At 48.4% G+C, this 12,079-nt stretch overlaps 1 protein-coding gene across 6 annotated transcripts in view; it reads right to left on the reverse strand.

Moving 5' to 3' along the window:
- Positions 1-1,258: 1,258 nt before the first annotated feature.
- The window catches only part of CELF5 (CUGBP Elav-like family member 5), a 52,041-nt gene continuing 41,220 nt past the window's right edge, over positions 1,259-12,079 (reverse strand). For 4 of the 6 annotated variants that reach the window (XM_070465001.1, XM_070464999.1, XM_070465004.1 and 1 more), the window contains 2 exons: positions 10,510-10,653; positions 1,259-4,698 (listed from right to left, as the gene is read on the reverse strand). In XM_070465001.1, the coding sequence (XP_070321102.1) occupies positions 4,571-4,698; positions 10,510-10,653 (272 nt within the window). In that variant the 3' untranslated portion in view covers positions 1,259-4,570. The remainder of the gene's footprint in view (positions 4,699-10,509; positions 10,654-12,079) is intronic. The other 2 variants (XM_070465000.1, XM_070465002.1) reach the window with 2 other exon arrangements.

Below are 12,079 nucleotides of genomic sequence, written 5' to 3' on the forward strand. Positions count from 1 at the left end.
ATGAATGGTCCATCCACAGACCGGAATATGATTCAGATTTAAAAAGAAGAGAAGCACTGACACTCGTTACAATGTGGCTAGACCTTGAGAACATGATGACAATGCTCAGTGAGAAGCCAGACACAAAAGGACACATAGCCATGGGATTTATCTGGTGGTCCAGTGGCTCAGGCTCCATGCTTTCAATGCAGGGGACCTGGGTTCCATCCTTGGTTAGGGAACTAGGTCCCATATGCTGAAACTAAGAGTTTCAAATGGCGCAACTAAAGATCCCATGTGCTGCAACTAAGACCCGGCACAGCCAAATAAATAAATATATTTTTTAAAAAAGACACAAGGTCATTTTGCTACACACCTGAAACTAAAACTAAATCAACTATATCCCCAACAAAATTTTTAAAACAGAAAAAGAGGATACACAAGTGTGTGATTCCCTTGATGGGAAACGTCCAGAACAGGCAAATCCACAGAGAGTGGGTTCCTGGTTGTTAGGGGCTGGGCAGTGAATGTTCATGGGGACAGGGCTTCTTTTTGGGGTGATGAACTCCATCGTCTGAGACTAGAGAGATGTGATGGTTGCACAACATTGTGAATGTACTTAATGACACTGAATTGTACACTTGAAAATGGTGAATTTTACCCCAATTACAAAAATATGTATTGTACGGTGTCTCCCCCACCCCACCCCTGGCTGCCTCCTCGAGGCCAGAGCCCAGAACCATCTGGTCACTGCTATGTCCCTGATGGCCAGCATGGGGTCAATCATTCAGTTGTTGCTATTCTAGTCGCTGAGTGGTGTCGACCCCTTTGCAACCCCATGGACTGTAGCTCGCCAGGCTCCTCTGACCAGGGTATTTCCCAGGCAAGAAAACTGGAGTGGTTGCCACTCCCTTCTACAGGGGATCTTCCCTATCCAGGGATTGAACCCTCATCCCCTGCATTCACAGGTGGATTCTTTACCATTAAGCCACCAAGGAAGCCACAGTCACTCAGTTGGTATTCAATAAACAGTAGACATCTGTTGAATGAATGAATGTGTGAATCAACAAACTTAGGCCACCTGCTCTTCCTGAGAAAGAACGCTCCACTTCTTCAGTGTCTGGATGATTCTGTCAGAATTCAGCCGTGGGAACATCAAACCCTTCTTCCCACACACCCCTCACTCTAAATCCGGATTCATCTCTAACCCAGGCACCCTGCTTGACCGGAAGCACGTGGTCTTTACCGACGAGAGGAGGGCAAATGAGGGTGGGCCCAGTCCTTTAGCAAGTAAAACTTTTATTAAATAAACTTTCAGTTTCTCCAGACCAAAGAGAGGCGTTTTGGACATGAAGGTGATGACTGCAGCTTCTCACCTGAAACACGCCACAGTGACAAGGACCTCGAGATTCAAAGCAAGTCAACTCAAAGTTCCCTCCAAGTCTTTTTCTCCTCTTTGTGTGTGTGTGTGTGTGTGTGTGTGTGTGTGTGTGTGTGTGGCGGTTTGTCTCCAAAAGTCAGTTTTGCAAGTTGAAACTTCATGAAATTACTCGTAGCAGAAATAAAGTACATCGTACAAATCACGTCGGTCTTTGATGTGGAGTATAAAAATGGTATTTACAGCCAGTAAACATGGACCAAAGGACACACACCACCGCAGCCGGCACGCAGTCCCAAGCAGGCCTGGCGGGGGCCCCGTGACCCCTGAGCACACACACGCAGACTCACAGAACACAGGCGCACTAGAGAGGGTCTCGGAACAATTATCAAACTCTGGAATATCGAAACAGGTTTGTCAGAAGAGGTTTTTTTTTTTCTTCTTCTTTTTTTTTTTTGCTATGTTTTTTTTTTTCTTCCTTTTTTTTTTTTTTTTTTTTTTGCTTTTTTGTTTTTTTCTGGGTCTGTCAACACATTTTGGTAGAAACAAAAGGGAATGCTTTTTTTTTTTCCTTTTCAAAAATTTTTTTTTCTCTTGAGCTTATGAAGTTCTCTGGTGCCTCCTCTGGCGTGAGGCCCCACCGGATGTCCAATAAAAAAAAAAAAAAAAGAACTTGACTCTGTGCTTCAAGGGGGGTTTTCACGGTTTGAGTAGCTATACAGAGGCGCCCCACGGGATATCCCTCCCCGCCCCAACTAGGAAACAAAAAAAATCCATTGTCATTTGCTTTTCCCCCCATTTCTTTTCTTCTTTGTACCTGCTCAGAAAGACCAAAAAAAAAAAAAAAAATCTTTGTAGAGGTATCTCCGGTGAAGGGGTGCTGGGCCAGCGCACACTGGGCTCCTCCGGTGCACGTGGCGATCTTGGTCATGACATTGTGAATTCCAGGCTGGTGATCCAAAGGCAGGGAGGGTGGCTGCCTGCCCTTGGGAGGGGGCTCAAGGGCTGGGGGGGCTTCCCCCGGCCCTGTCTGCCCCCGACGGAAAGCTAAGGGCTATTGGCCACATGAGTAAGGCTATGACTGGGGGTGGGGGGAGGGGGAGGGGGAGGCCAAGGGGTCTCTTTTGTGCCTACATCCGGAGAAGGCAGGGCCCTGGGACACGGGGGAGGGGGCTCAGGAAGCTGCAGCTAGGACCAGGGACACTGAAGCCGGCTGAGCCCTCAAGCCCACGAGAATTATCGGTGGCGGGGGGGTCAAAAGTCCTGGAGGTATATAGCGTTCGTTGGCTGATTCCCAGTGCTTGACCGGCCCCCTGGTCTGACATGACAGCGGGAGGTGGGGGGACACTGGGTTGCCCCACCAGCCTCAGCCCTTCTGAGCATCCCTGCTGGGTGACTGGCCCAGGGTCACCTTCTCTTGGATGGAAAGAAGTCGGAAAAGTTTGGTCCCATGATCTATACTCAAAAAATATATATACTGTCTATAGCTCTATATATATATGCATATATATATATAGGAAAAGTTGCGATTTCGTTTGGGGAAACCATGAAGGTTGTGTGTGTGGGAAGAGGGGTGGAAGCGAGGAAATCTCCGTGGAGGGGGGAATGAATCCTTGGCCCCCACCTCAGGAGTCCCCCGAAGACCATGAAGCCCCTTCCCCACTCCATGGGGCCTTGGGCAGCGTTTCACATTTTGGGGAGGGGAGCAGGGGAGAAGGGAGAGGAGGGGAGGGGGCTGGTGTCCAAACTCTGTTGTAATTTACGGAAAAGTCCTGGATCAGTTGGAAGCGGGAAACCCTCCTGGGGTGGGAAGGCCCCTCACCTGGCGGAGAAGGGAGGGGCGTTAGGGCGCCGCGTGAAGAGAGGGGGAGGGTGGGCACGTAAGGCCGACACATCACCTCCCACCCACTCCCCTGCCCTGGCCAGACTGGGATCTGGGACCCCAAGGACCCCTATCTTTGCAGAAAGAGTCCATTTGGGGGTTTGGAGGTTGACACACACGGCTTGGAGGGGTCGCTAAGCCCCGTGTCCTCGTCTGGCCACCAGGCACAAATATTTCTTTCCGTCTCCTCTCCCCGGCTCCCTGTCGCTCCACGAAGCAGCACCCCGCCCCCATTTCTGTTCACTCGTGGCGCTGGAGACAGTGCCTGGTGCACAGTAGGTGCTTAGTAAAGACTTGCTGTCAGAGTGTTCAAAGCGCGCGGATCACAGATGTTGGCTTCCGGTGGCGGGTCTCCGAGCATGCCCCCAAAGACCCACAACCCTTGAATCTGTGGGTGCTGAACACCCTCGAATCTGTGGGTGCTGCCCTGGCAGAGGGTCTGGAAGCAGACCCTCACTGAACACATACTTCACACCAGACCCAAGGTGGGGAGCCTCTGTGATGACCGCGGCAACGGTGGATTTAGTGGAGAAAAATCGAAATAAGTTATCAAGAGCTTTCCAGGTGGCGGGTCCTGGGCCCAGCTGGAAAAACACCAAGTGCCCCGTGTGAATCCACCCTGCAGCCTCTGGGGGAGGCTACGTGCATGAGCCCATTTCACAGATGAGGCTTGTGGAGGCTGGAGCACAGTTATGTTTCCCCACTGGCCCTGGAGGCTCATGGTTCATGCCTCCAAAGAAGTGATGAGTTGACAGGGTCGTTCACTCTGATGGTGCAGACATTAGGGGATTTGTTCGTTTGTTCTGGGGATTTCCCCCCCACCCTCACCCCTGGCATGCCCCTGGGTGGGGCAAACATTCCACTCTCTTATCAACCCACTGGGTGTGAATTATGCCAAAGGAAGGGCTCCCAAAGAGGCTTAGCAGGGAGAACTGATTTTTAGGACAGAACAAAAGCCCCTCCCCATGGCCTGCCTCAACCCAGACCATGCCCACCTCTCAGGTGAACTATTCATCCTTCAAAGCATTCTCCAGGAAAGATTCCCTAACTGCCCTTCCCACCCCCATCTTACTGCTCCGGTTCCAGCCCTGACCATAGGGTGGGGGTAGGGGGTTGAGAGGACTTGGGGGGGGGTGTCTTTGTCCAGCTCTGTCCCCGTCAACCAAACCTGGGGGCTCCCTGAAGCCTCTTGCAGCATCCCCCCAGCCTGGGGAGGATTTGGAGAATGAGGAGAGGGTGCGGACAAGACGGGGTGGGGGCGGGGCAGGGGCGGGGCCGCCTAGCGGCTCACCTGGGCCAAGCCCGCAGCCTCTGAGTGGCTGTGGGCCCGGTCAGTAGGGGTGTCCCGGGTCTTTGGGCCGCTTCAGCTGCACTTTGAGCCTCTTCATGCCGATCTGAAAGCCATTCATGGCCTGGATGGCAGTCTGCGCGCTGGCTGGGTTGTCAAAGCTCACGAAGCCTGCGGAGACCGGGGTGGACCCACGATGGTGGGCAACGCGGGCGTCCTCGGCTCGCTCCAGTGCTGCAGCCCTGGCTGCCCGGCTTGTGGGGTCCTGGGGGCGGGGGTGTGCGCTCGCAGGAGCAGACGACCCAGGGAGGTAGGGGGGCTTCCCAGAATGTGCACAGCAGACCTGATCTGGTTCTGACAACCCTGGGGGCTTGCATGCCTCTGGAGATGGGACACTCACTCCTTACCTGGGCTCTCCTCTGATGAGGCTTCCCAACTGATGGGGGGAGAGGGGGACAGGTGGGGCTTCTGGGGGTCCAGGGAATGCCACAGTCTTCCCCCCCCACCCCAGGCCCACCTCCTTCTAGGCTCTGGATCCCTACCTTTTGCCTCCTCTAAGTGTTCCATCCATCTTGGGGTCTTGTCTGTCCATCTGACTCTTCCTGTCTGTCTCCGTGTCTATCTGTCCTTGTCTCTCTTCTCTCCTTGTGTGTGTGTCTTTGTGTTTCTTCTTTACGTCTCTCCCTCCCTCTCTTTTCTCTTTTTGTGTCTGTCTCTCTCTTTGCCACCATCAGTCATTCCAGCCCCAGATATCCCCCAACCTGGACCATCAGAAACACTCCAGCACACCACTTCCTGACACACACACCTTAAGCTTCCACCACATAATTCCCTCCATCTGGCCCTACTCCTACCCCTTACCTGTTGGTTCTCATAGACTTCCTGGGGGGCTCTGCAGAGGCTACAGGGGCTGGGGGCCACCCCAGAGGGAGGGGAACCACATGTGTGAGCATTTAGGGGCAGGGTACCTGAGATCTGTGGGAGAGGCAGAAAGGTCAAGCAGAGAGATGGTGGGATCAGGGCGGAGGGGTCTGGCTGAGGCCCACGGGGAGCCATAGGGGAATCTGGAAATGGGGTAGGGGGGTGTCTTCATATCACTCACACCTCCCATTACACAGACGAGGAAACTGAGGCTCAGAGAAGGCATGTGACCCCCTGACTGCTGAATGTTATGGAGGTTTTCTTCCAGAAATTTCTTTCTTCTTCCTAGAAGAAGGATGCTTCCAGAAGCAAAAACAACATCCAGTTGTGGATGTGACTGGTGATGGAAGTAAAGTTCAATGCTGTAAAGAACAATACTGCATAGGAACCTGGAATGTTAGGTCCATGACTTAAGGTAAACTAGAAGTGGTCAAACAGGAGATGGCAAGAGTGAACATTGACATTTTAGGAATCAGCGAACTAAAATGGACTGGAATGGGTGGATTTAACTCAGATGACCATTACATCTACTACTGTGGGCAAGAATCCCTTAGAAGAAATGGGGTAGCCCTACAGTCAACAAAAGTGTCTGAAATGCAGTACATGGATGCAAATCTCAAAAACGACAGAATAATCTCTGTTCATTTCCAAGGCAAATCATTCAATATCACAGTAATCCAAGTCTATGCCCCAACCAGTAAAGCTGAAGCAGCTGAAGTTGAATGGTTCTATGAAGACCTACAAGACCTTATAGAACTAACACCCAAAAAAGATGTCCTTTTCATCAAAGGGGACTGGAATGCAAAAGTAGGAAATAAAGAGATATGTGGCAAGGCAAATTTGGCCTTGGAGTACAAAATGAAGCAGGGCAAAGGCTAAGAGTTTTGACAAGAGAATGCACTGGTCATAGCAAACACCCTCTTCCAACAACACAAGAGAAGACTCTACACATGGACATCACCAGATGGTCAATACGAAAACCAGACTGGTTACATTCTCTGCAGCCAAAGATGGAGAAGCTCTATAAAGTCAGCAAAAACACCACCAGGAGCTGACTGTGGCTCAGATAATGAACTCCTTATTGCCAAATTCAGACTTAAATTGAAGAAAGTAGGGAAAACCACTAGACCATTCAGGTATTACCTAAATCAAATCCCTTAGGAATATACAGTGGAAGTGACAAATAGATTCAAGGGATTAGATCTGATAGACAGAGTGCCTGAAGAACTATGGACAGAGGTTCATGACACTGGTACAGGATGCAGTGATCAAGACCATCCCCAAGAAAAAGAAATGCAAAAAGGCAAAATGGTCTGAGGAGACCTTACAAATAGTTGAGAAAAGAAGAGAAGCTAAAGGCAAAGGAGAAAAGGAAAGATATACCCATTTGAATGCAGAGTTCCAAAGAATAGCAAGGAGAGATAAGAAAGCCTTCCTTAGTCAATGCAAAGAAATAGAGGAAAACAATAGAATGTGAAAGACTAGAGATTTCTTCAAGAAAATTAGAGATACCAAGGGAACACTTCATGCAAAGATGAAGAAAATAAAGGACAGAAATGTATGAGCCTAATAGTAGCAGAAGATATTAAGAAGAGGTGGCAAGAATACACAGAAGAACTGTACAAAAAAGATCTTCATGACCCAGATAACCACGATGGTGTGATCACCCACCTAGAGCCAGACATCCTGGAATGCAAAGTCAAGTGGGCCTCAGGAAGCATCACTACGAACAAAGCTAGTGGAGTTAATGGAATTCCAGTTGAGCTCTTTCAAATTCTAAAAGATGATGCTGTGAAAGTGCTGCACTCAATATGCCAACAAATTTGGAAAACTCAGCAGTGGCCACAGGACTGGAAAAGTTAGTTTTCATTCCAATCCCAAAGAAAGGCAATGCCAAAGGATGTTCAAACTACCACACAATTGCACTCATCTCACACACTGACAAAGTAATGCTCAAAATTCTTCAAGCCAGCCTTCAACAGTATGTGAACCATGAACTTCCAGATCTTCCAGCTGGATTTAGAAAGGGCAGAGGAACCACAGATCAAATTGCCAACATCTGTTGGATCATAGAGAAAGCAAGAAAGTTCCAAAAAAACATCTATTTCTGCTTTATTGACTATGCCAAAGCCTTTGACTGTGTGGATTACAACAAACTGTGGAAAATTCTTAAAGAAATGGGAATACCAGACCACCTTACCTGCCTCCTCAGAAATCTGTATGCAGCTCAAGAAGCAACAGTTGGAACTGAACATGAAACAATATACTGGTTCTAAATCAGGAAAGGAGTATGTCAAGGTTGTATATTGTCACCCTGCTTATTTAACTTATATGCAGAGTACATGAGGCAAAATGCTGGGCTGGATAAAGCACAAGCTGGAATCAAGACTGCTGGGAGAAATATCAATAATTTCAGATATGCAGATGACACCATCCTTTTGGCAGAAAGCGAAGAAGAACTAAAGAGCCTCTTGATGAAAGTGAAAGAGGAGAGTGAAAAAGTTGGCCTAAAACTCAACATTCAGAAAACTAAGATCATGGCAGCTAGTCCCATCACTTCATGGAAAATAGATGGGGAAACAATGGAAACAGTGACAGACTTTATTTTGGGGGGCTCCAAAATCACTGCAGATGGTGACTGCAGCCATGAAATTAAAAGACGCTTGTTCCTTGGAAGAAAAGCTATGACCAACCTAGACAACATATTAAGAAGCAGAGACATTACTTTGCCATCAAAGGTCCGTCTAGTCAAAAGCTATGGTTTTTCCAATAGTCATATATGGATGTGAGAGTTGGACTATAAAGAAAGCTGAGTGCTGAAGAATTGATGCTTTTGAACTGTGGTGTTGGAGAAGACTCTTGAGAGTCCCTTGGACTGCAAGAAGATCAAACCAGTCAATCCAAAAGGAAATCAGTCCTGAATATTCATTGGAAGGACTGATGCTGAAGCTGAAACTCCAATACTTTGGCCACCTGATGTGAAATGACTCATTGGAAAAGACCCTGATGCTGGGAAAGATTGAAGGCAGGAGGAGAAGGGGACGACAGAGGATGAGATGGTTGGATGGCATCACCAACTTGATGGACATAAGTTTGAGCAAGCTCTGGGAGTTGGTGATGGACAGGGAAACCTGGTGTGCTGCAGTCCATGGGGTTGCAAAGAGTCTGACATGACTGAGTGACTGAACTGAACTGAGAAGCAGGATGTGGGAGCAAGGGGGCTGGGTACTGGGTTGGTGGGGGGTGTTGTTCCTAACTTGCTGTGTGACCTCAAGCATGTTGTTTGACCATTCTGTTCCTCTCCTTCCTCCCCATGTAAATGGAGACAATTCTTCCCTTTTATGGTTGGATAATGAGTATATATAGCAGGGCTTCCCAGGTGGCTCAGTGGTGAAGAATCTGCCTGCCAATGTGGGAAACCTGGGTTTGATCCCTGGGTCTGGAAGATCCCCTGGAAAAGGGAATGGTAACCCACTTCAGTATTCTTGCCTGGGAAACCCATGGACAGAGGAGCCTGGCGGTATACAGCCCATGGGGCAGCAAAGAATTGGACACAACTTAGTGACTAAACAGCAGGAGCTTAATAAACAGTCAAGAATCAGCCATTCCCAGAGGACAGGGTGGGGTTCAGAGTCCAGATTTTGAAGTCAAACAGATTGTATCTAATTTAGGTTCTTGCCTGTGACTTTGGGCAAGTTACACATCTCTGAGCCTTAACATCCTCTGTGTCTGGGAACAAGGAAGTCCTCCCCATGTCCCACAAGGCCCTTCACGACCTGCCCTTCCCCTCCCTGCCTTTCTCTCCTTCCTCTCTCCTCCTGGCTCACTTTGCTTCAGACACTCGGGCCTCCTCACTGTTCCTCCAATGCAGCAGGCCCTGTCCTGCCCCAGGGCCTTTGAACATATGATTCTCTCTGCCTAGAACACTCTTCCTCTAGACACTCCTATGATTGGCTCCTCATCATTCAGGCCTCAGTTGAAGCACTGCCTCCTCCTATCAGTCTGTATCTTCTTACCAGTTTTGTTTTTCTCTATACCATTTATAACTCCCTGGCCTATATCCTGGGCTTTCCTGGTGGCTCAGACAGTAAACAATCTGCCTGCAATGCAGAAGACTCAGGTTCCATCCCTGGGTCGAGAAGATCCCCTGGAGAAGAGAATGGCACCCCACTCCAGTATTCTTGCTTGTTTATTTCCACCTCCTCCCCCTGGACCTGTGCTTTCCAATTCAGTTGGTAGCCACTGGCCATAAATTGTTATTGAAATTGAAATTCATTAAAATTAAGTAAAATAAAAAATTCAGTGCTTTGGCCACACTAGCCACACTTCAAATGCTCAGCAGTCATATGGGGTGGATGGCTCAGACAGTGGGGATATAGAACTCCTCAGAGAAAGTTCTATAGACAGGGTAGCAGGGCCGTGAGCTCTCAGAGGGCAGTGATTTTTGTTGGCTTCCTTCACCAATCTGTGCCAGGAACTGTGCTGGGCACCAGCACACAGTAGGTGCACTGTATGTCTATTTGGGTTTTTTTTTATTTAATCTTATATAGGGCTTGTGTTATTTATTTATTTATTGGCAACACCTTGTGGCACGTGGGATCCTAGTTCCCCCACCAGGGATCAAACCTGTGCCCCGCTCCCCACACACAGTGAAACCTCGAACTCTTAACCACTGAACCACCAGGGAAGCCCCTATATGTCTATTTGCTGAATGAATGAATGAATGAACAAGGGAATCTTAGAAATGACTCATGCTAAGTGCTGGGTACACAGTAGGTACTTAATAAGTACTTGTTCTGATCATAAATGTGATTCTTTGTTTTTTCCCTTGACCCTGCTGCAGAGCTTGTGGGATCTTCCTTCCTCAACCAGGGATTAAACCCAGGCCCTCAGCAGTGAAAGCTTAGAGTCCTAACCACTGGACCTTCAGGGAAGCCCCCAAATGTGGTTCTCTCAGACCAGACCTGTCTCATGGCTGACCACATCCCCCCCCCTCCAGGGCGAGGGGCCTGCGGTTTGGGGAGCATCAAGCAGGAAGGGGTGCCCACAGCAAGGACTCACCAAAACATTTGCTCTGGTTGGTGGCCCGATCCATAAACACCTTGGAGGAGATGATATTGCCGAAAGGCAGGAACATCTGCGTCAGCTCCGTGTCTCCAAACTCCTGGGGGAGGTGGTAGATAAACAGGTTACAGCCTTCGGGACCTGCAGGTGGGGGGAGAGAAAGACATAAAGCCCCCAAGGAGAGGAGGCCGACCCCCGGGGGAGGGGCACGGGTCCGGAGCCCACAGCTGGTGTCTCCAGCTATTGGGGGAGGGGTGCACCCTAACACCCAGAAAGAAGGGGCATGGAAACAGCGGGGAGGGGAGGCAGGGTGCCCTGAGCCCTTGTCTATAAAATCCCACATTCAGACGCTCCAAACCTCTGCTGATCCTCAGGCCCCAGAGAACTGACAAACTTTAGATGATCCCTAGCCCCCCAAACTGAAATAAAGCCTTTCATCCCAAACTGCAGATAATCCAAAACTCCCAGACAACTTCAACACCCCCCAGAAAACTCTTAAACCTCAAACTCCTGGTCACTGACAGAAATCAGATGAACTGGTCGTAGGGTATAACAGAAACTCTGTACTATCTTTGCTATCACTCCATAAAACTAAAACTGGTTTAAATGGAAAGGTTCATTTTTGAAAGTCTAATGATCACAGATTAGAATAAGATGAGTAACTCCCTGGTCCCAAACCCCAAACATCCAGATAATTTTCAAAACCTTGGATAACCCTCCAAACCTTGGCTAATTTTAAAAGCTTGGATAATTTCAAAACTGATGCAAAAATAAAACATAGGGAAATAAAAGATTATTCTCCATTCCCGAATCTCAGATATCCTGAAACCACTGGTCATGTTTAAATGATGTGCTATACCAACCAGAAATAATTTTTTAAAGCTCAGCTAACCGTCAGAATCATTCCTTCCCAAAGAATCCCCAGTGCATGGCTTATATAAGAATTATAAATAATAATACCATTTTAAAACACTGATTACCCAGTTTAGTCCTCAAACTTGCTGCTAATCTCTAACCTACAGATGATCTTCTCCCAGGTCCCCCCAAACAAAGGTAACCCTCAAACCACCAAGAAATCCCAACACTCGCAATGAACATTTCCCACCCCAGAAAATACAAAATTCAAGATTACACATTCACATCCACCCTTACCTTCCTGATGAGGACCACAGTTCTGCTAATGTGCTTGTTTGCTGTTGTTGTTTGATTATTTGTCTGGCCATGTCGCAAGGTTTGCCTGAATTTAGTTCCTCGCCCAGGGATTGAACTCGGGGTCACGGCAGTGTAAGCGCCGAGTCCTAATCAGTGGACCTCTAGGGAATTCCCTAACGTGCTTGTTTTTAAAGTGGTGTGTTTCCACACAACTGATATGTTACAGAACAATTGTGAGCAAACATGAAGTTTGTGTTTGCTTGTGTGCTACCTCAACTCCAAGAAATACTAGGTGAAGGCAGAAAACCACACCTAGCTGAACTGAACCTCATAAGAAAGCAAAATGCACACACATATGCAAACGCAGCTTCAACATTCATCAGCTTTCTCAGTTCTCCAAGTGTATTAGGAGGAG

The sequence above is a fragment of the Odocoileus virginianus genome, chromosome 3 (assembly GCF_023699985.2).
Source record: "Odocoileus virginianus isolate 20LAN1187 ecotype Illinois chromosome 3, Ovbor_1.2, whole genome shotgun sequence".
NCBI lineage: Eukaryota > Metazoa > Chordata > Mammalia > Artiodactyla > Cervidae > Odocoileus > Odocoileus virginianus.